The 24,878-nt window shown below is 39.4% G+C and overlaps 1 protein-coding gene across 1 annotated transcript in view; it reads left to right on the plus strand.

The window, feature by feature from the left end:
* cdh13 (cadherin 13, H-cadherin (heart)) overlaps positions 1-24,878 on the plus strand; it is a 323,390-nt gene that overhangs the window by 85,543 nt on the left and 212,969 nt on the right. Inside the window, exon 2 of the mRNA XM_042496074.1 lies at positions 14,162-14,282. Coding sequence (XP_042352008.1) covers positions 14,162-14,282 — 121 coding nt within the window. The remainder of the gene's footprint in view (positions 1-14,161; positions 14,283-24,878) is intronic.

The raw sequence follows: 24,878 nt of genomic DNA on the forward strand, positions 1-24,878 counted from the left end.
TTGCTATGGTGTCCCCGGAGTAAAATATCTTTATCTCCCCAATTGAGTGATACTGGAGTCACTCGGCTGCCATGGCAAACACAGCAGCATGAGACCTTGCATAGAATATTTATCCATATTGTTTTATGTCTTCCAAGGGCAATGGGGCCAGACGGCGCTGCCTGCTTGAGAATAATCTATCCACTTCTGTATCAGAGCTGAGTGTGAGCCCATGGCTGGGAAGCAGCCTGGAGTATGATTCCCAATTTACACTGTACTTTTGTCAGGATCAAATGGGATTGGATGTACGGCTGAATTTGAAAATGTACTTTCCTATACCTCCTTAAATCAGGTTAGGAGCTCCCCTCTGACGTTCCATCAAATGAATCCAATTCCACTGCTGTGTCTGGGAAATGTTTTAAAATTGACTTTGTGAAAGCACAATGTCCATTCTCGTAGACTTATGAGGCCTGAAGTCTTTGAATTTATTTTTCCTAGGATTATTGGGCAAATTCAGCTTTATAGATGCAGCTTATGTTTGAGCTTTGTTGTGTTTCAAAGGCTGAAAATAGGAAAGTATACAAAAATCCCTTCTGGATACGCCTATACTGACATTTGAATTGTTTGTCTTTTTCGTATCAGTTCTGTGAAGCATGGCGTGTACCACTGCTTCTTGAGTGCTTTCCTGCTTGCTGCTGATAATTGAACTTGATTGTTTCTTTGCTTTTCTTGTTGGAAAGACAAGAAAAAGGAAACAAAAAGTCTCCCTGATACAATCCTTCAGAATGTCTAAATGTCCAGAGCTTATTAAGTGTACCAGGAAACTGTAGATGAAATGAAATCCCTTAAGTGCATTAAAAAAAAAACATATACGAATACAGAATTTCTGTCTCTTTAAACATACTTCTCTTAGGGAATCTGTGGAGTATACATTTTTATTTATTTAGTTAGGGAATTCTTCATGTGAAAAAAAAGCATTTTGGGCAAATATTGATTGCACTGTAATGATTTTGCATCCTTTAATAGTTGTAAACAAGATAATGCAAAGTCGGTCCATTTATTTGAAATGATCTCACAATCTTTTTACTGTATACCGGCTGGGTTTGTGATAAGGTTTCATGGTAGGAAAATTAAGAATCAAATCATCCAGAAAAACTCCTGGAGGTTATCATATCTGTGTACTCTTTGTATGCATTAGCCCACTCAAACTCTGTTCTAAATATGGCACTGCTGGCAGAGCCTGGAGCCTGGGTAAGATGGTATATTTTGGTCAAATACACAAAAGATGCATTTTAGGGTAAACATTAAAATGCTCTAGTAATAAAATCCCATTAAATTTTGAGAAATGTGAACATATGTCTGCCCCCTCTCACTGCAGGAAAGTAATTGGATGAGTGATTTCTGGACAAATAGAGTGAGTGACAACGGTGAAGAACAAGATGTGCAAATGAAGAGCAAAAATGTAGAACACAGAAGAACTAGGGAGAGGGATATAATGAGAAGCATTACTTTGCATACTGCATAATGTCCTTTGTAGTGTCAGTTTGGTTACTTGATTAAAGGCTGACTCGGTGTGTTCTCATTGATGCTGGTGATATTCAGAGCACCCCTCAGTTATCAGTGTGATGGAAAAGAGTCCAAAATAACTTGTATCTTTGATCCAGTGTGTACCTTATTATAATGAGTCATCCAGATTCAAGGCAATCGATTTAATGCAAATACTTAATTGAGTGGGCGTTACCAGTTGTTGTCAGGCTCATAAATATGGGATGGAAGTAGCCTTCCTACTAGGAAGTTTAGAGGGCTGTTATCAGCCTGTTAAATGCCTGTGTTTTTTGTTAAGCCACAACATTGAATGAGCGAAATAATTATGACGTCACGTGTATGATCTTTTTTCTAAACCTAACCAGGTGGTAATGACACCTAAACCATAGACTGTATAAAAGAAATGGACATAGCCACTGTAACATTACCTGTTGCTTTGGTGACTACCATTTTAAAGCCTGACATCTGGCATCTGGCCTTTGGCATCTTGTTTTTTGGAGCTAGAAGAGAACTGTGGAGGAGCAAAGGGTGGATCTGACTGAGAGCCGAAGGACACCTCTGTGGTAGTGACTTATGAATCAAAGGGTAGCCAAGCCCGGAAGCTTTTTATTGTCTATTTTACTCTAAAATAGACGTGATTAATAAGCTATCTAACTGGATCATACACATATATAAGTTAAGAGTGGAAAACACACAGAAGACATGAATTCTATCAGTGCAGTGATGGGAGTAGGATGAATGGTGTCAGTAAAACAAGCAACAGGTGGAATCAGGGAGGAGTAAAAAGAGTTGAAAGAAGAGAGGAAGGAGAGGGCAAACTGTTTCAGTAGGGAGTGTAAGGAAGGAAATTAGGAAATAGATAAGAGGTGGATTCGTGCTTCGGCCTAGAAACGAGAAGAAAACAGAAGATTGGAAGGTTTTTGTGCAGGTCAATTCAAGGTGGAGGGAGAAGTGTTTGAAGAGAGAGTATCAGCAGCAGCCTGTTACTTTTGATGAATGGAGGTCAGCTAGAGAGGAGAAAGGTAAGCTGATAACCACAGATAAACCTTGAGAAGAAACAAACACATACCTCAATCCTTTACTTCCAACGACCACCCCCACCAATATGTGTGTGCAGCCCACCAGCCGACCAACAATAGCTGCAGACTGAGTGATAACATAGGCTTCGCAAATCTACGTCCGTACACTTCTATTCTTTATCGCTTCTCGTTCACCCCAGTGCATCACCGACTGATGCCAGCCTCTGATAGGCTTGTGTTTAGGAGTGAGCTCCTGATTAGAGACATTCAAACTTGAATTGTATTGCAATTTGCTGTCTTCGAGAGCACGCTGTGATAGCATCACCGCTCTAAAGTTGGCTCCTGCTGACAACACCTGAAAAGGTGTAACCTCCCTGTCAATGTGGCACCATTTTAGCGTCAGCAGCCTGTGGCATTGCATCGGGTTTCCATCTGTCTCTGCCATGGCTGGAGGGCTCATCAGGGAAACTTTACTGTGGCTATTGTTTAGACACAACAAACTTGAACAAAGACAGGAGAAAGTCACTGGTATATTTATGAAAACACTCTTTTTCAAGTTTACTTACTGTGGCTATTAGACAAAACACTGCTTTCAAGGTGAATGAACATGCCATCGAGATAAAACCTTACGTGCTCAGATTGACATGCCAAATCCCAACAGGGATGAAATAAAGTGCATTCAAATGAATTCTGCTGGATAGCAGCTGGTGCCTGCAGCTGACGCTCTTGTTGTTTTTCAATCCCTCACTTCACACCTCTCTCCCCGTTCCTGTGCAGTGAAGTGAGAGGTGTGTGAGGTGGAAGTATTGACAAGCTTGCCAACTAGAAAAGGGATTTGAGCAGACTGACGGTGAGGAAATGATACTGTCAGGGTTACGCCAGCTCACTTACCACACAACTCTACACCCCCCCCAGGGATGTTGGATTTGCATTGCATTGGGATCTGCCAGCTCCAATAAAACGTAATGCTAAAAGTTTCAAAGTCGAATCAGTTTTATTGTGTTGTGAGAGAAGTCCTCATTATGTGGTGGCCGGTGCCAGGAAGCTCTTCAGATGCTTTGAATGGGTCACTGGGTCAATTCACTGTTGTTCCCTGCTCTCCGACAGGCAGGGATTTTTTCATGTGCCAGGGAAGTGTGCTCGCTGTTTGCTCAGCATGGCTCAAAGCTGGGGCTCTATGAATAGAAATAGTTTAGTAAATACCCACTTGGTTTCAGACCCATGCATTTTTCTGAGAGCCTGCTGTTCTTGCACTCAATGTGAATACCAGCTCTGCTTTCTGTTTAGATGAAGGACCCATTGATTAAAATTATTTCAGGTTTGTTTGTTTCTAAGAACTGCAAACTTGAAAACAGTCTAATAACAACCACTTTGTGCCATTGATCTACATGAGATCAATTTTATTCATGAAAACTGAGTTTCTTTAGAGTACTAATGGGTGCTTAAGCAGAATGTACCAGCTCAGTTAAACTCTGATGTTGTGTCACAGCCATATCTCAAGCTACATTTTGCAATAAGATAGAGTAGAAGTCACCTTACAGAAGAACAAGTTGGTCATGACCTTCCCATGCTTGCTGCTGTTAGCACAACAGTTAGGACTCAGCTAACTCAGTATCACCTCAGTTCAGGGGGGAACTTCCTGCATTAGGTTCTGTTACCCATGCAACACATTTATAATACCTGGTAAATTCATACACATTGGAAATTTAAATAAGAACAACATTTGTGCAAACCTGTGTTAAACTTTGAGTGAGGTCAGTGCTTTCAGTAGATTATCAAATACCATTTGATAAATGCTTTAGCATAATTTCCCACATCTAACTCATCTCATGTTTTGTCCCTTTACATAAGCTTTGAGTCACTGTACTTTCAATGATTTTAGTTTAACAATGGCTTGGCAGAGAATACAGTTTTTCACAATACTTGCCGTACTTTTGTATGTATTAGCCCACTCAAATATACTGTCTTCTTCCGGTATGTCTGCCTCCACATCCTTTATTTCTTCATGTTTATAAAGGATTTATGTTTTTCTGCCTCTGCCTTTCTCCTTCTCCGTAGCTTTCTCCTTTATTACTCCCTGAATGTGGTATTCACACAGTGACAACAACCACCCACCGGCAGCAAAGATGCTTTTTCTTCTCTCGTCGCTGGGCTGCTGCTCTTCTATGGCATGGCTGTGTGTTTACTGCTCCAGTGTTGTTTTACAGGCCCAGCAGGTGCGGCCAGGGTTCGGCAGCCCGGGCCAGGAACCAGATGGTTTCATGACTCAGGTGCTCCATGCTTAGCTAACCTGCCAGCTGCAGGTGTCTGAGGCCCAGTCTGATTGATTCACTCTCGTCTCCTCTGGTGTTCTGGCTGCATCTTGGCCTACGGATGTAGCCAGGCCTGGATGGGTCGGCCAGATCTATACCGAGGTGTGTGCACTGACATTTACCTTGATGGAGACAGAGGCAATGCAAGATTGAGGGGGGAGAAGGGAATGTAGTGTGGGGGAAGGAGAGACAGTGGCTGGATGAAATGTCAGGCTACTAGCAGGCTGGATGGCTGGATTGCAGGCAAACTATGCAGCATGCATGCAGAGACACAGACACATGAGACACAGAGACATAAAAATACACACACACACACACACACACACACACACACACTGACAACGCACACATGCTGGCTGGCCAGCTTGATCATTGGCAAATCCATATATGCAGACATGCAGGCACACACTGATACATACATATAAGCACACACTCAAATAGACCAATATGCACTAATAATACTGACAAACGTTCACAGAGGGATACCAGAATGCAGCCTATAACTGCGCAGCAGGTTTATCTACATTACCTGGAGCTACCAGAGTAGATGTAAAGGTCACAGTTATTGTTATTCAGTGCCACAGAAAACAATTTGTCACAAATTACTGACACATTTTCTGTACATTACAATTTTCTCTGTTCAAATATAATGTTGAAAATTGAAAAGTTGAGACAGCTGCAGGCTAAACAAACACAAACAGTTTATACTTACAGAATGAATCCAAATAGATGGACTGTCCAATCTTTGGATTCTTCAGGCATCTGTTTGCTATGTACAGCTCTATAAAAAAGGAACAAAGTGAACTAAATCTAAATAATAAAGACATTAGAATGCATGAAAGACACTGACTCTGACAGAAATGTGTTCTCTCTGCTTCCCTTTGCCTCTCTCAATCTAGCTTTCCTCTTTCCCCCACTGCCTGATGGAGTTAATTCACACATACTGGACACACACATACTCACACATCACTTCTAACGGCTATCTCAGCCTCTCTCTCAGCCTCTTTCGTCTTCAGCAAATATCAGGCATAGTGGCCCTCTCCATCTCTATATGTCAGATGCACTGTAGATTCTTGAGGCGGTATTGATTTCCACCAGAGGTGACATTTACTGTGTGCTCTGCCAAGTCATTGCCTTAATCACCTGACTGGTCCTTCACACTTGAACTGAATCGGATGTCAAACACTCGTGCAATGAGCTGACCCGATACTGCCCCTCCCACATGAATATGAGTTGACAAACATTATCGCTACAGTGGCAGCAGCAGCTACCAGAAGCCACTCCGACATATCCTCTTGATTTTTGCTTACCTCATTTTAGGCAGCACTGCCAAAGCACTGACACTGTGATGATTATACTCTATTTTTCCTAAATAATTGAATACAAACACAGTCTTTTAATATCTTGTTTCTTTCTTTCACTTCACTTTATTGCTAGGACTAGACCTTATAGAGGGACAACAGTATCTAAATGCTGAAGGTAAAGTGTATGGATCTTTTCTCCTGATTGAGCATTCCTTGGCTGCACTTAGAGAGCTAACATAAACCTACAGACATGCACTCCAAGTGGTTGTCAATAGATAGCTGTATTTATTTCTTCCCCATGCAAACTGATCCATATGAAACCAACCCTCAGATCTTTTTCTCCCTATTTCAAGGCTTCTTTCATTTCTCTCTGTCTTTTCCGTCTTTATTTAAATAGAATATTGCTGTGCTGTGATCGAGGTCTGTGATTCCTAATCAAAGGTACTTGTACTCTGTGGCATACTTTAGCAGTTGCCAGAAGGCGCATAGAAAAATTATGTTGTTGCTCAACTTTTTCAGTAAAATAGATAAATTTCAATTTCACAAAAAATATACACCCACATATTTAGTCAGCTGCAACATGTAAACAATGTTGGGATTGAGTGTTTGTCAAAGCTAGGTATTAAATGAGCAGAGACAACAGTTTACTGAAAGAAATGGACAGGTGATAGATATTGTTGGGTTTCTTGATATCAGACAGAATTGTCAAGTTGTAACACTTTTTCCATTTTCAGTCCGACATTGTGTCCACTCCAACCGGGGGGGGGGGGGGGGGGGGGTGACTCTTCCTAGCCATCACCAGAGACCCTGTATCCACCTGAATCTAACCTCATTGTAAGAACATTTAAATAAACAATGTTGGGGAGATTTGAGAAGACTTGTCTATTTAGGTCAGCCTCTATAACAGGGTCTATGTTGTTTATAGTGCTCACCATTGTTGTTTTTACCCTCCATTTATTTTGGCGTACTACTGCTAGTACTTGACAACAACATTAGCCCTATCTGTGGTGTTAATTGGGCTACTGAGTCCTCTCCAGTGCTCATTGGTCAGATGGATGAGTAACGAATAAATGTTCGAAAGATATAGCTTAAAGTAGGTCAATTGATAAATGGCCAATTGCTAAAAATAATCGACATATGCCTGAAATAGCTATATGTGATTGATATATGGTTAAGATGCTTAACGAAAAAGTAATAGATAGATAGATATAGATAGATGCATCGGCAAAGTATTTACTGAAAGTAATGGATCAATGGTAGAATTATTTAACTAAAAGTAATGGATAAATAGTTAAGGATGTTAAGCAAAAGTAATGGATAAATGAAAAAGATAGTTAATTAAAAGTAAAAAATAAATAGTTGAGAAAGTTAACTCAAAATAGTGGATAAATAGTAAAGATATCTTAAAGATAACTTAAAGTCATGGGAAAATCTTAAAAGTAATGGATCAATTATAAAGAAAGTTAACTAAATTAATGGATTAATGGTAAAGATAGTTAACTAAAAGTAATGGATAATGGTTAAGAAAAATAATCAAAAGTAATAGAGAAATAGGATGCCAGGTTTACATGTGGACTGTAAGTTTATTTATGTCCAGCCGTATTGGATCCAAATGGTCCTGACTGAAAGGATCCTGTTCTCCTACACTGATCCTCCGGATTACCGGCCTATCTGCCGTTTGCCTTTCTACTTTCTTTCACTTTGTCTACACATCCCGCTAAATGCTTACAGATTTATTTATCTTTTTGGCTCTGTGTCGATCATCTCATTAAGCCAGTACACAATACACAATTTTCTGTGGGTCCAGCATTGCTCAAGCATGATAATTGTTCCTGCTGGATAGATTGTTTTCGTGCAACTGGGGCTCTTTGTTTCCCCTAGACCGGACCATGGTAATCCCTCTATGTAACGTTCTGCTCTGGCAAAGTCACACCGAGCCAATCACTGCAGAACAATGATGCCTTCACAGAGACATTAACAGGCAAGATACTGAAGCTGAAACACACAGAAATCAATTAATGTCTCTCATTAGACCCCTCAGGAAAAAACAAATTTTCAAGTTCAGGAAGAGGTGATTTGTGTCCTACACACATTGTTATTCTGTCAAGCGTGCGTTGGCATACAGCTGGCAGTCCTGTTTCTGATCACTGTCTGCACTGACAGTTCTCAAAGAGCATTTCTATATTGAGATTCAAAGCCTCTCTTTCCATTTCTCTAATGCAGAATTAGGTCATGGTCTTTTTTTTGTCTCTGGACCACATTACCTTAAATTATACACATTTTGTTCAATAGGGTCAGGAAGTCTCGCATCACAAAATGTGAGCCACTAAAGGTGTCCATGCAGTACATTTTGTGGTACTCTTTTTATTTGTCAAGGCAACACACTTAACCCGTACAAAACCCAATTATGTTCCAAACACACAAAAATTAGTGTAATGACGGATTTTTTCTCTAAATGCACTCATAGATAATCAGAAAAAAATAAATATAAAATAAAAAACAAACAGAAAAAACCTTTGTGTTTTTTATTTCTGTCCATTCAAGTAGATGAAGAATCTTAACTCGGAAATCTCCTAAAAATGAAAATGACAATATAAGGTCTTAACAGACATTTTTTTAAACAAAAAATATGAGATTATTTATTTTTCATTAATAATTAACTCATATTAATGTATCTCATGAAAAATGTAAGTGCAAAACCACCAGAGATTAATATTCTTTGAACATAATTAATAAGATATAAAAAAAACTTATTGTATCACTAGAAACTCCAATCTGAGTATTTCCCAAAATAAACTGTATTTCTCCTATTCATTTTCCAGTGCCATTCAGATCCACTGATCAGTCCTTTTATTTCAATAAGAGCTGTAAATTTTATATATGAGTTTTTGACATGTTTAAGTAATATAACATGACTGAAATGTGCCTTGCACTTCCTCCTTTCATCACGGTCATCAATGCTTTGTAAAAAGGGGGTGTGGCTTCACTGCGTCTCCACTTCAGAAGAGGTGGAACACTGTGATTCACTTACAGACATCCAGACAAGTCTGTGCATTTGGGTGGAGTTGATCAACAGTCATCATAGATCTAGATATCCTAGAAAAGTTATGTCCACTGGAATGGACGAGGGATCTCATTGGGTTCAAATTTATCAGAAAGTGCAATCCAGCAACCAACACACGTCACTGGGATGTGAAGGATGTAAAATTTCAAAAGACAAGCTGACAGAACATACAAGCAGTACATATAATGACAACACCTTATTTAGTGTTACCTGTGCCTTATTAAGAGTCTACTACAGGACTAGGTTATATCAGCTTATTGTAAATCCATTAGTATGTTTGTGTGTAACAGGCTTTCTATGTTTTTTGAAAATAGAGACCAAAGATCAATCTAACAGGAAAGTATAATATTGGATTAACACTGGCCATGTGGCAAAAAACATAACTCTCTACCCTCTGTAACTGCTGGATGTGTAAATAAGCAACTGTTGCTAACAAGGTGGCTGTGACATCTTAAAAGATGATGTTGAGTCAACTCAATTACCCTCACATGGCCAAAAAAAAATCAGCCAATGCAGGTTTAAGAGTAGCATGTGCAAGTGACTCCAGGCCATAAGCACTGAAAAAAAAACCCATAACATTGTAAAACAGGTGCTGTTATCAGGCCATCAAATGGCCATTTTATATCCAATATTGTGAAACTGTCACACTTTAATTGGTTGCACTTTGACTTTGGACTTTCCTAAGGATTCAGGCGCTAAAATAACCTGATATGGTTTAAAGAAACATATCAGTGTACATCAGTGAAAGCATCACTGGTTAAAATAAGTCGATGTTGACTTTTGCTTTTACACGGTACACAAACCCCAGTCTCCTGAGTGAAAGTTCTATGCTTGTTTGACCCATCCACCACACCTTAATCCCTTTAGCCCACCATAGACTTTCTTGCTTTTTGTACTTCTCTACCCAGAGACCAAAGTTAATTTTTTGCCTCAACAGTCAAGGGGACTGGTAGATGGAAAAAAACAACCTGCCTATAGCATTTTTTTTACTTGCCAAAATTATTATTATTATTTTTTTTTTAAAAAAGCCATTTTGCCTTTCTACTTTCTTTCACTTTGTCTACACATCCCGCTAAATGCTTACAGATTTATTTATCTTTTTGGCTCTGTGTCAATCATCTCATTAAGCCGGTACACAATACACAATTTTCTGCGGGTCCTGTCACATATACATTTTTTCAGTGTGTTTCATTGATATATTAAGGAATTATGTTTCATTCAAACTAAAAGAAGAGGCCAGGAAAAAAATGAAGCAAAATGATGTAAATATATTGAACAGCACATCACCACAGCCTGAGTGTGTGATTAAGTTCCCTCTGGTAAGCAGTGACACAGTGTATATGTCTTGGGCTTTTGAGATAAGAATTGAAGCTGTAATACACTGCTGTTGACAGTGTGGAAGGCAATAAAAAAATTGCCATCTTGACACAGACTATGAAGCCTCTGTGTTATTGTTTTATTACCTTAAGTATAGGTGCAACAGTAGCTAGCAGCGGACGTCCGATACTGGAAACAGTGCCGCAATAACTAGGAGCGCTTGACAGTCACTTTTGTCACGCTGTTGAGAGGTCCATTATTGTCCACCTGCTGCACATCAAGGTCAGGATCCAGATGGAACAATGTAATCGACAAACTTGAATTTTCATGTCCATCACAGATAGTCTTAACAGTCAAACTGTAAATTACGCCCTGTGGGCATATGCTCATATTTATGTTCATCTAGAAAGGGATATGGATGTTTGCATTAACTGCACGCTAATCCTCATGCGCTGATAACTTAAATCCCACTATGCATAAAACAGCCGACAAGCTTAAACACACATATGAATCAGATCCTTTCATGTGGGTTGCTTACAGTGCGGGATGAAAGCAAACAAGTGCACAGAAACACCCTCTAAAAGCTAGAAGAATGCCCTGATATGGATCTCTTTCTGTTCAACAATGTCCACGTGATGTATCTCTCCATCCTTCGAGATTATATTTTAATTAATTCTTCCTGTGTAACAGGGATTTCAGAGCTGTAAAGAGATGGACATGTTGATTAGGTGCCTTAAATTCCTTCTTCTGGATTTGGTATGACCTTCAGATGTGTAGTACATTCTTAAATGTTTTTTTAATGGAGAATATTGCCCACAGTAGTAGTCCCCTTTGCTAACAACATTGTCATTAGCATTGCGTTGCCTTAATGCTTTTACCATCCTACTGTGAGTCACTGGGGCTAGATTGTAATATTTCCCCCTTAATGGACATTAAAATGGGTGTTCATGTTGTTACGTCCTGTTGAGAGATGTGTGTAGTGTGCAGTGTGTTTGCGGGTGTCCACTTATGCACGTATGTGTGTGTGCAAATGGTAATGTGTTTCTCTGTATTTGCACGTGTGTCCCACATACCCTTGCCTCGCTGACAGGCCTCTGGCCCTTCAGTCAACTCGATAGAGTTTATGGACCAACAAGCATTGTATCCCGCCATGTCAGGTAGCAATGTGATGGAATTGAATTACCATTTTGACACCTGCAGGGAAAGCACTAAGTCCCCCGGGTGCTGTGATTACTTTGCAGGCACATTTCATGTAATGACCTCTATGGCTGAACGTCTGCCAAAGCTTGTTCATCATGCACACAGATCTCAATAGGCTTTTTTAGATGTTGTTGTGTGAAAGTCTTGTAACTTACATTATTTGTCATATAACTGTCTTTCCAAACCCAGTGAAATATTTCACTTTATAATTTAGTGGTTTTCCTATTAACTTTAGAAAATGTTAAAGGTTTCATCACTTCCCAATATAATGATGTGGAAGATCCATGTCATTGTCATTTAGTTGTTAACTTCAATGTATAGTGAAATATAGTGATACTGACACATTTAGTTACCATCCAATAATAGTCATGTGACATGAATGGGCCTAAGCAAAGTCCCCCTTCACTATCCTTTGTCTTGCACTGAAACAGTGTGTATATATATATATATATATATATATATATATATGTGTGTGTATTTGTGACAGACGACATTCAATTTTATTTTCCTTGTCAAAGCTCTCTCGATGTCTCCAGGGGAGATGCTAGGGGAGGGGTCAAGAGACAGCAGGTTGAGCAGTTGGGATGTCACTGGTTGATGCAGATTGGTATCACGTATGCCATACTGTATGGCGAGTCTAATTACAGCACCTACTGTGTGAGGCTAATCCAGTAATTTCCTGAATCGTTCAATTTGAATTTATGCAGAAGCACAGTGTTCAATTGTAGGTTCGGACTTTTCATGTTTTATTAAATTTTCAGACCAAAATAAACATGAAATATGATTTTGGTTACAGCCACAGTAGTGAGAGGGATATGTGATGCCGTAAATTTGATGGTGATTGCATTACCCACAAAGGTATTCCACTCATTGAACACCTATGTCACTCATGGTTCATCTTATTCTGGAGCAGTACTGAAAAAGGAGTTAAAAATGCTCCTCAAAAGGGTGTTCTAGTTCTTACGGTAAAGAAACAACAAAAACAGGGGGTTCTTAAAACTACAAAGAAATTCCTTTAGTCTGAAACGCCTAATCTTGGTTAATCTATCAATGATCAGTGGGTCCCCTCACCTCCTAACTCTTCCTTAAAGTGTCTCACAAATTGTTTTTTCAATAAACAGTGCCAATCTTTCCACCAGACTGAAGGGACAGTGGGGTTTTTTTTTTTTTTCAGAAAAACATATGTCAGAAAGCTGCACTATCTCTAGCATGCCTGTCAGTTTTTACAACACAACTGTTTGCTTCTTAAGTGGTTCTAGAAATAGTGTAATGCCGAAGAAGCTGTTTTCAATACACAAAGATTATGAAACTTATAATAAACATGAATAATGTGACTTAATTCTTCAATGAGTTATATTCCTTTTGAAATCTAAAAGTACTCTTTATGATGTGACATCCGTAAATTAAACCAGAGGCTAATAAATCCATTTCTTTACATTATTATTTACAATCACAGACCACTCAGCTATATTCATAAATGAGTCACTGTTGAGAACAAAATAATATGAAAAAGTAAAACAATCTGAGAAAAACAGCATGAGGCACAGTATTGGAATTAATGCATTGCATATCTGAATACAACCTGATTTGTTATTTTTCCTCACTGTGTATCTACTCTTATCAAGAGTATGTTTGGGCTCTATCTGAGATTCAGTCGAGGCACAACACTTTATAGTCTGTTTCCATGGGAACACCCACCCTTTGTTTTTCAAAAGAGGGGTTAAAGTGCCTTTTTTTCTTAGTATTTGTTTTAGACTAACAGATGTACTTTGTAGAGAAGATGGGTCAATAAAAAGTCAAGGAAGACGGTGTTGCACGGTTTTTAGTCTGCTTTAATTTGAACTGTAAAATTGTAAATAAGAGTCAAATGACATTTTGACCTTCCCTTCACACAGCGTTAAGAGGAAAAGGAGAAGCTATTGAACACGTTCTTTTGAAAGTCTAACCTGAATAGAATCAGTTGTCTTTTATTTAACATCAGTGTTAGCCTTTTCCCTCCATCACCAAATGAAATTAGGGAACTAAATACCTCAGTGTCAATCTTTTTTGACTCTGAAACAAGATTTCTTATTTGTTTTTAGTTACATGTATGCATGTAAGTAAATATTGTCGTAGGAGAATAATGCATGGAATAAAACACTGTGGAATCTCTGGTTCTGCTGCATCAATTTTGACTCTCAAAAAAGTGCAATGCTATTGGAAGAGTGCTCTTTTAATATGTGATAATACTTTTTTTCTGGTAGAATTTTTTATTCATTGTTGCTGCATATTGAAGTATCTGCTCCTGCCTCATGTCATTTCACATTAATGGAGATAAGGTACCCCCCCCCCCGCCCCGACCGTGTATGTCAGGTTTATCTGGACAAAAACGAGGTGTCCATGTGTATTGATTTGACCTGTCTTTTGCCCTGTGTGTTGCAGGTCGCTCGTGTGGGCGGCCAAGAGGATGGAAGCCTCGACGGCTGTGTACCTGGCTTCCAGGTCAAACACTATCAGGTGGCGTTCAGCGGAGCTTTCCAGAGAGGCCAGGCGCTTCTACAAGGTCAGTTAAAACGGACAGAGCATACTTTTTAGATCACTTTTTCTGGTTTTCTTTGATGTTCTTGCAGTTTTCCCCTCTCTCTTTAAAATTCTGTCATTCCTCAACACAAATCTGCATGTGGGTGTGCAGTCACAAAAACACATATAAACCCCTCAGTCTGCCTGCCTGCCTCCAGAGGATTTGAATAGCTGCATATCCAGTGGAGCTGAGCAGAGCAAAGCCAAGCTCCCTCCAGGTCAAGGTGATTGTGTGTGTGTGTGTGTGTGTGTTTAGGTTGTTTTGTTCTTCGCATTCATTAGAATTCATGTGAATTCTTGTTACAAAGCGGAGATAGATCTGTTTGTGTCTTCCCACCACAAAGACAACAATAACAACAACAGCAACATAATTTGTGTCTGGGAATGAATTATTCTCCTTGATTGGATGATATTTACAAAAGTCTTTTTTTTCTGCTTCTTTTGTGCCTTCCCTGAAGACAGCTTTGGGCTGCTCAGTTAAGCGTGCGCGTGTTGTGTGTGTTTGCTTTGTGACTATTTTGCTGGAGTTTTACAGTCCCAGTACACCAGTTACCATCCTCGAGTCGACTTAGCCTTCCAGAGAACTCGGTCCCTAACAGCCTCGGAGTTGTGTTTTCTTTTTTTTATGCAGAGATGTGTGTTTGATCTCAGCAGGTTTATAATCAAAACATAAAAGATTTGAGAGGGAGTTCAGAGGAAGGTCGCAGGGGTTCAGTGCTGAACGGTCGCTGTTGTGGAGGCTCAGTTTCGTCTCGGAGCCATTCGGGAGGCAGCCGCGTCACCCTTTTGTTACTGCGATGGCCAGGCACATTCCCCACTGACTCCTGCAATGCAAAAATCAGTCCAATCACAACTCCATATTGCTGCCACAACTTATTGGTCCAGCCTGCTCCTCTGGGACCCTCCGGCAATGCCTATCTGCACAGCTCCACTCCGTCTCCACAGAGATCAGCAATAATGTCTGCTGGCTAGCAGCCTGCTCCTCTGGGGTTGTGAGTTATAGCTGCCGGCACGTCTCTCCACAGAGATTGACAGCGTGCACAGTAGTTTCACTACAAGGCTTACAAAGTTTTTCACTAATTCACTTGCTCAATAATTCATTCACTTTTGCACTGCGTTGTTGTTGTTTTATGTTTACAGTATGATGAAATACAATAGAAATATGTAAATTCAAATGGGAATAATTTATAGTTTGTTAATGCAGTCTGTCATTTATTGTGAAACTTGTTTTCATTCCGCTCTCATTATTCAGCCTCTTCTTTATTTATTTCATCATCCCACTGTGTTGCTCTCCACGTTACAAGGCAGCTTTGGTGGAATTTCATCGCCTGCTTCAGTTCCATGCACATAAAACGCTGTATCTATTTACACAAGAGTAACGCAATTTCTTATTTTATGGCTGGACCTTTATGTAGTGCTTGTAGTGGTGTTCTTACACAGTATAACCCTTTTTCAAGTGGTACTCCACCGACAGATGGGTCGTCCAAACTAAAAATACATAATTTCCTACCTAGACATCAAAATATGACAAATCTGAGCATTTTCTTCTTCAATCTTCTTTTTCTGCTTTTTTTGTGTGTGTGTTTGATTCGGTCAGCCAGTGAGGCATTTTGTCATCTGGAGGTTCAGTGACGCGTGTAGTCGGAGACAGAACTCAGTTCTGCTTTAGTGCTCTGCTCTGAGACGACAGAGTGGTTCTATTACCTTGAATATGCTCCTGTCAGCAGAAACACATCTCACCATGGGGGGTCCCACTGCTCACAAGTTATGGACAGAGGCAGAGGCAGTGCAGACACATATACACTCACACACACACACACACAGATGCATACGATACAAATACAAATGTATGTGGTATGAGAGGCATGCTGCAAAAAGTGTTGTGTTGTTGATTTATAGCTGCGCAAAAATTCAAGCGAAATGCTATATGGTTTTTGATCATTTGTAGTGCCTCTTAAAAATTCAAAGCACTTGCACAAACACAATGCCTCAGCAGGTACTGGAGCTGAACAGCATGCTGAAAAACAAAAAGAAAATGATGAAAAAGAAAAGCACAAAGAAAACAAATAAGGCACATGATTTCAGCATTCATCTTAAAAGACTGTATTCTGTGGTTTTGTCAGAGTATGCTCTATGACTTTTGGATGGATTGAGCAATTGCAGGTGTGGTAGCTTTATAACAGTGATCACAGTGTTTGAGGACATGTCTGTTTTGGATTTTAAAGAACAGTGAAAGGGAAAGACATTTATTAGCCCAAATCATGTGGTGCATTCACCAATACGTATGGATTTCAGAGCAAGTGTTAACACTCTTTTACATTCCATTTTTGTTAAATCTGAACAAATTATCTGCTGAATGTGAGCGTGATTTATACTGAGTGCCAGAGGCTGCAGCCAGGCCCAGTGACACATGCAGATTTATGTAAATTGCACACCGCCCCATGCCACCTGCTGTAGACCTCCCCGTGTAATTACCAGTGGAGGGGCGGTCTGTTAGCGAGAGATACCTGTTGGCATAGACCTGGGTTCAAGGACATCCATCTCGTCTAATGGCCATATCCCAGAAACTCACGCACATACAGTGTGCAAACGCTCGTGCTTTCTCTGGCTTTCCCACTTATGATGCTCATCCTGTTCTGTTCGACACTCCATCAGTGTAGTTGAACATTTCCTCTCTCTGGCTTTTTTTTGGCCACTTCTCTTTTAGTTTTGTTTGTCCTCCATTCAATTCACCACCTCTCCTATTACTCAGCTGGTCACTGCTCACATAAAAAATTGATGTATGTGAAAATAGAAATGTATGATCAAATGAAAAAAGAGTAGGTCATGAATATCTCTCTTTCTCAACTCATGACCTCAGATGACTCAAACTTTCAGACATTGTAATTGTTTAGACCGATGTACAGACATGTTCTCATCCACAGACAGCACATGTAAGATATATGTTCTTTGTGACAAGTTGTGTGCTCTGTTTCTAAGCCTGCTAGATTATATGAATTGACTGCGTTGTGTCAGGTGTCATCTTTCAATCAGTGAAACTGACCTAACACACACTTGAGGTTTTATCCATTTTTAATTTTGCCCTTGAATAATAATATTTTTTGTATGTGCAATTACTCTCATCCAGATATCTGGATGTGATTTAGAGGATTACCCAAAAAAGCCAGAAATCTGTACATCTGCACGGTTAGATTGAAGTGCTACACAATTAACCTCACATACCTACAGCCTACAGCTCAATTTGAAAAACCATTGTGAACAAAGCAGAAATTAATTTCAAAATATAAAAGGCGTAATAGAAAAGGCTGAAAATTGCTTTTTCACCAAGGAGTTGAGTTTATTCAGGTGTAAGAGATGTTTGACCCGATGGTGAGGACTGCCATTTCTGCTGAATAATGAATAAAATGAAAAATGGACTTCAATTTATGCAATAACAGCGCTCAACAGAGTTGATCTTTTATGTGACGTTAATGCAATGCCGTCAATTCAACGCACAGCTTTTTCTGTGTCTCTGCAGCAGCAACCACAGCTGCAAGAATCCATTCTGTAGATGCACAGAATGTTTTTCTGAAAGACCCATGCCTTTAGATCAAAAGAAGAATCTGGATGCTGGTTTTACCTTCTTATGTTTCACAAAAAATAATCACAGTATTTCTTTGGAGTTTTCCAAATGTGAAAAGACATCTCTGCAGGGTTGAGATGCATCAGAGAGGCCAGGCGGTGAATGACATTTGCTAAAGGATAAATGAGGCTCTTAGTTCTGAAAAGTTACTTTAGTTGTCCTTCCTCTCGGTGGGTTCTGCCACGTTGCTGAGAAATACAGCAATGAGACGTATTGATTTTGAGATGGTGTTATAGCTCACCTTAGTTTTGCAAGCTGTTTGTTTCTTGCCTCGCCACTGCCTTCTCAGAGGTGGCAGTAAAGTTGATGCAGTTTGCTGTCACCAACCTGGCAGGCTGTCAGAAATAATGGCACTTCATAATATCAGTAATGCTGTTAGTGTGCAGAAACTGGACTTCTTCATGAGCATTTATAGCTGGCGGTATGCCTTTTTTCCAAGAGGCCATCATAAGAAGACATTATGTTCTGTTAATTTATGCAAACCTTAGGAGGAACTGGGGTTTTGATTTTATGGTGTACTGGGAAGCTATAGGGCATACCACGCTGACAGCCAATAAAATGTGGAGAAGAAATGAGGAGAGCACCTTATCTGTATCCTGCAGAGAAAAACCATGGCTCTGTGAGGCTTTTCTACAATACCACCACCAAACATGATTACTCCTTAAAACATGGCAGCCCTTAGCTTTCTCTATAGCATCACTCACATCCCTTGATTAAGCATTCCTTAAGATGTCACTTTTAAAAAAAAATTATATATATATATATATATATAAATGTACATGTATGTAAAGGAGATGGAACTCTCCAGGCTTGGCACTTTAAGCTGTAAGACTTGCACTTCATGTTGGGCAGCCGTCTGTGGACGTTGAGCTCTCCTGGCAGGCACATGGCCAGAGGCATATTAAACGCATTGAGCACCAAAGACCTCCTCTCTGGCACACTCCTTGTCTCATGCTCATGTTGCCTCCAACTTTATCATTGACGCAATTTAAAAGTACTTGATTTCTGATATAGCTTAGTGGTTTTAGATAAATTGGACAAACGGAACAGCTCTGTCATCTGTTTTGTTTTTTCTCCTCTCCCAGCGGCTTCTGCCTTCTAACTTAAGGTGATATAGCTTGCTGTCCTTCCTCACAATACACACACAATAACGTTCTGGGAATATGTTGCACCACAAACTCACACCCACACACGGAGGACGAATTTATCATTCATCAAAGTCTCCATCATGTACCATATAAAAGGTGAGTTTTGTGATCTATTTGCTGCTTTAAAGGTTGTTTTCTACCCGCAGCTACACTTCATTCAAATGTATCTGTTGCTCACTCAGCGATACATGATTTTCTTCTTGAGTCAGCCCACTTAATGCATGAGTGACTGCATTTCGTTATTCAACCAGCATATCCCCTTAACCCTTTTGCAATGTCATTGAGTACCTCATTATTTCCCCACTGTTGCTTTAGACATACAGTTATCAGATGTTCCCCCAGAAACAGAGGAATAGCAGGAATACAGGCATTCAATTTACTAGTTAGTATATTAAGGGAACATTTTACCCATCAGTTTGTTTGTGTGGCTCAAATGCAACTGTGTTTCGGAAGGCTATAGCCTTTTTTAAATTATTTTTTTTATCTTGAGGTATTTGCATAAACTATAAAGCAAAAAAATTCAATTATGTAGAAGAATCCCCACATGGAGAAGAAGCAAGGCTGCAAGGCTATGAACAGTCTACCTTTACAGTGAGCTGAGAAAAGCTTATGTCCCACACGTTGTTGGCCTACTTACTAATTTTGGCAGCATAACCTGCCCTGCACTGCCCTCTTCCCACCACCACCACCCCATCCGATGCCACCCTAAGCATCCACCTACTCTGTCATCCAGAGACTGTGGGATGCATGGATTGATGTTCTTCCTCGCCTCTCTCTGCATGGCAGGATGCATATCCTGATCATGCCACTCTCACGCCTGTAATGGAGCAGCATTTATCACCTTCTGTACTCAGAGTCACCACGAGCTGTGGCTTCTTTTCCGGTGTATTTTTAATTTGACCATAAATCAAGGTGTGCTTTTGACAAATGACTGTAATTACAGGAAAGGCCATTATGGGTCTGCAAGTGTGTGTGTGTGTGTGTGTGTGTGTGTGCACTGGTATGTGAGAGTGTGGGTGGGTGTTCCTACATACAATATGTTTGTGAATCTGAGCATTGCATGTACAATATGAGTGCCATGGGCATGGTATTTGTTTGTAACATGTGATAGTGTGGGTAGTGTAAACCAAAGGTATCCATGTGGGACCCTGGTGGATCTGGCTCACAGCTACGGTCAACCTTATATGGGTCAGCTGCTGGTAGATGGTGGTTAGAAGGGCCGGGATGAAAGAGGGAGGGTGTGATGTTGCAGAATGAGGAGAGGACAAGAGAGAAGAGAGAGTGGAATGAAGCTGAAGTGGCAGTGAATCGTTTTTTATAAGGAGATTGCAAATTTATCACTGAAAAAAGAAAATGCCATGAGAATTCTTGACTTACAGTTACCTCATATGTGATTTACAACTATATAATTCAAAATGTCTCAGTCAAAATGTTGTAAACTTTACTCATTTCGCTGAAATATGTATTTTATATTAATAAAACTTAACAATGGTAGATGGGCTCATATGAGCTTAACAATTGTACAAAAACAATTTAACACTGAAGTGGTTGATGTGGTTAAAATAAGTTCTGTGAATAAAGTGGGAATTACGGTCTGGGGATTTACGAGACACTTTGACTGGCCAGGAAAACTGATTGATTAGGGTTTAAGCTGAGTCTTAACTTTGTTGCTTTGGCCATCTTTTCTACTCACACATAGTTAATTGCTGACATTTGGGAACATGATGGCATTCTTAAACAAGTCTGAGCTGTAAAGAAACACAAATGGTCAGGCAAGTTTTGAACTTATTTGGAAGAATAATGAATGTAAACTGTGAAATTGTCATCCAAACCATTTTCTGTTTCATCTTTGACCATCTATTGTGATTGGAGCTGTCAGCATTAACATATTAATGGCAATGTGATGAAGGTCCATACTTTTTTAAATGTGCTAATCGCCTCGCCAGCCGACATTCCTGTCTTTAAGAGGTTGTATCAAGCTAAGTGAGGCATGATACTTGGTACCCATAAGTCTCCCCTTTACAGACATGCCCACTTCATGCTTGCAGAATTTTTTTTTTTTTTTTTTTATGCTGTCATTTGATTCCTAATCAAGACAATCCGATGGGAATTGCTTTATCTTGTTACTACGGACTTCATAACTGTTTTGAAATGCAAAATAATGGAGTTGAAAACGTGTGATTGAAATGTGATTGATAGCGATAAACTATTGTAATTCTGCGATTAATTACAAATAAAAAGATCATTTGACAGCACTAGTTCTTGAATAAACCATCCAGAAGTACTTTACATAATTAGATTAACTGTTGTGTGGTATACAACATGTCTACTTATTTGAATATTTATGTTTTCTGGTCCATTTAACTTGTTGAGAATGACGGCTGAAACTTTGAAAAGTAAACCAAAGTTGTGACAAACAAGAACTCTCCTATCGACATATACCACCTATGACATTATAGTTAAACACAGTGGTCCGACCTATCTGATATTTCTGTTGTGCTTATTTTCTGTACTGCGTTACTTTGATAAATTGAATCTACTGGCATAGACGCTAAGCAATGTACGGCTGTGGCAGGGGGCCACAGCACAATATATTTCAGCCACCTAAAAAAAAATCCATGTCAATTTAAGTATACAGTATATCTGGAATAATTATACCACTTTACCTGACAACTTACCTAACTGATAAAGGCGGTGGTAGACCAGCAACGTACGTGCTCTGCAAAGTAAAATGACTTTTTTGTCAATGTAGTCTGGTGGCTTTGAGATAACGGCATCAGTTCCCCGTTGGAAAGGGCTGTATAAGGTAAAGCCCTAAAAATATTTTGAAGTTATAGGCAAGAAAAGCAAAAAAAGAAATACAAATATAAATAAGTAAACAAGTAGGCTGAGAGACATCAAGATGCTCAGTAAAACTGAGGTTTTCCAAGCTGCTTAATAAATAGCAATTATTCTCTGTAGGTTTGCCACTGTGAGCAACACCTTTTACATACACATTGTCATTTGACCTATTTTTAATAAATATTGATAATAGCTACTTTTTAAAAGCCAGTTTTCTCATCATCAGGGAAAAAAAAGACATGCAGTCAAGAACTAATTTGACTGATATCCTGTCAGTCTGACCAGTTAAACTACAATTGGTGACTTTATTGATGCTAACAAGTATTTTATTTTATTGTACTTGGAGTATTTTTTTTTTTTTACCTTGTATGACATTCATATGAATATTTCACCTTTCTGTTAGTACACCTGCTGCTCACTGTGAATTGGCATCTTGGTCCACTGGCACATAAACTGGCATCAGCAGCTCTGAGAGACTGCCTGTAGAGCTGCAATCACAGGGCATCAAGGGTGTAGACAGTAGTGCCAAGACCCCGTCTGCAATCATGGTGCAACTGGCAATCGTTTGATACACTGTCTCTCTCTCTCACTCTCTCACTATCTCTGTCACTTTTTCTTCAGTTTCTGTCCTCTGTCTCCCCCACTTTCTCTTTCCGCCTTACATCCCAGAAGAAGATCACTCTTGCTTCCTTCCTATACTGGTGTGTCATCTGTGCCTAACCTACTTAACTGACAAGAAATTTACATTTCTGATGCAAATTGCAGTACGACTATCAAACAACACTCACAGCGCTCCTGGAATGGAAAAGAAACTCCACATGTTTAATTCAATGCAGGCTGTTCACTAAGAGGATGTTCATCAATTAGTAACATGATGTTTTTAATTGCAGCTTTGAAGGACTTTGGGGAGCAGGTTTTGGCAAGCAAATATGAACTGTCAAGATTAATATTACATTATTCTGACCAGACGCTGGCACATCTTGAGTCTGAAAGAAAGCGATGGCCTGAAATGATCAGAGTCCAGAGTCAATCAGAGCAGTTTGCATCAGCTGGGAGCCTGCTGGGAAACATCTTGTAGATCTGTATCAGCAACTGCGTTCATGCTTCATCATCAGTGAGGCATTCATCAGTTGTTTGGCTACCAGCTGACAAGAAACATCCAATCACATTCATAGATGAGCCCAGTGGCTTTTACAATGTAACTCTGCTCATTCTTAGTCTGATGATATGCTAATGAACGCAACCTCCACAAGCTTTGATAGTTCTGATTTAAGTTAGGTTTAATACTCATGTATGTGCTTCTTAAAAGCAGAATTATTCTCCCAGCAGAGTCTTCAATGCTGCTTGGATTCTTTGAGAGCTTCCTAAACAAGAAGAGCTTTTTCCAGCAAACTGTATTTGCACAAGATGATGAATTCATTGTTCTGTAAGTCTCTCTGACTGAACCATCCATTTGACGTGCTTCTTTTAAGTTCACTGCTCCGTATTAGTTTCATCCATTCTTTGCCCACTGCCATGCTGTGCACTGCGGCAGCCTGACCTGGCATCAATTCCACAAATGTTTGCAGGATTTGAGAATCCAGATTATTGCAGCCAGTTGCTTTACATACCTGATAGTGTCTTGTGATGCTGTAGTATGTTTTTCTTTTGCCCTTTTCAAATATTTCACAAATAATTCAGTGGGGTCTGGGGGTAAAAAAAAGAAAGCAAGATGAGTCATCAGTCCTGACTGTTCTTGGATATCAAACATGCCTTGTTTGAGTTGACTGTCCTGCATGAGGATGAGTCTCTTTCCACACAGCTTTAAGCCAGAGGGGATGGCATACCAGTGCAGAAGAAAATGTGCCTTCTCTTTAGTCATTGCTAACATTCCCATGGTAGAATATTTTTCCATCACTTTTTAAATTGAGGTTTTATGCACTGTTGCATTTACTTTTGATGCAGCAGTCTTCTCCTATATGGTCCATAATTGCAATTTTAGTGTTTGATAAATCTGTTAACAAGTCTTCCAGACTGAAGTTTTGATATTGTTTGGATCATACTAAATGTTTTAACTAGTTTTCAGTAAAGCATTCTTCTGTTCTTAAGAGGTTGTGGTCATTTTAGGTCCGCTTGGTCTACTCTTGGGGGCCAAAAAAGCCTTTGTACTACCTTTTTTAAATTATTTATTTATTTTTTTCCTGCACCCGGGAGATCAATTTGGCCAGACAGCTTCACTGAGTTCTTATAACACTGTTTAGAACAACTGGATACTACATCAATAACACTTTCCTGCTGTGACAGTTTGAGAAACCGATCAGATATGGTTCCATTTCTATAAGCATGACTGAAATTTTTTTTTTTATTATGAAAAGCGTTCTAAAGGGCTTACTTTGTTTTGCCATTACACCGTAATCTCTATACACTATAGTACATACAGTCTGCATTGATTGCCATTAGGTAACTGGGCCATTTTTTGCTCTCTTTTGCTTTTCTTTTCATTTTTCTCTCTGTTTCTCTCTCTTTCCACCCTTCTGCCAATATTGTTGGCTTGGACACCTCTGCTGTCTCTCCCCTCTATGTCACTAGCATGAGTATTTGCACACACGCACACACATCACGGAATCTAAGTCAAACATTAGGTCTCCTATCTTTGGTGTTGTTATTGTTTCGTCTTTCGGTGCTCTTCCATTTGTGTATGTGTGTGTGTGTGTGTGTTTATTTGTCTACATAGCTTTTAGTCTAGTTGCAGATATATAGGTGAGGTCACTTACATGCTGTTTTATGAAAGCCCCAAAGAAGAGCTGTAGTGGTCAAACATGTTGGCTTTTTAAATGATTTAGACACTACAATATAGGATTTGTAATATTTCTTTCCCTTTTGATTTATTTATTTATTTATTATAATTATTATAATTATAATTATTGCTTCCTGTTTATGGAGTTTAGGTCTTTAGTTCCAGGAGATTTAGTGAAACATTTAGTTCTAG

This window comes from Plectropomus leopardus, chromosome 11 (genome assembly GCF_008729295.1).
Source record: "Plectropomus leopardus isolate mb chromosome 11, YSFRI_Pleo_2.0, whole genome shotgun sequence".
NCBI classification, from domain to species: domain Eukaryota; kingdom Metazoa; phylum Chordata; class Actinopteri; order Perciformes; family Serranidae; genus Plectropomus; species Plectropomus leopardus.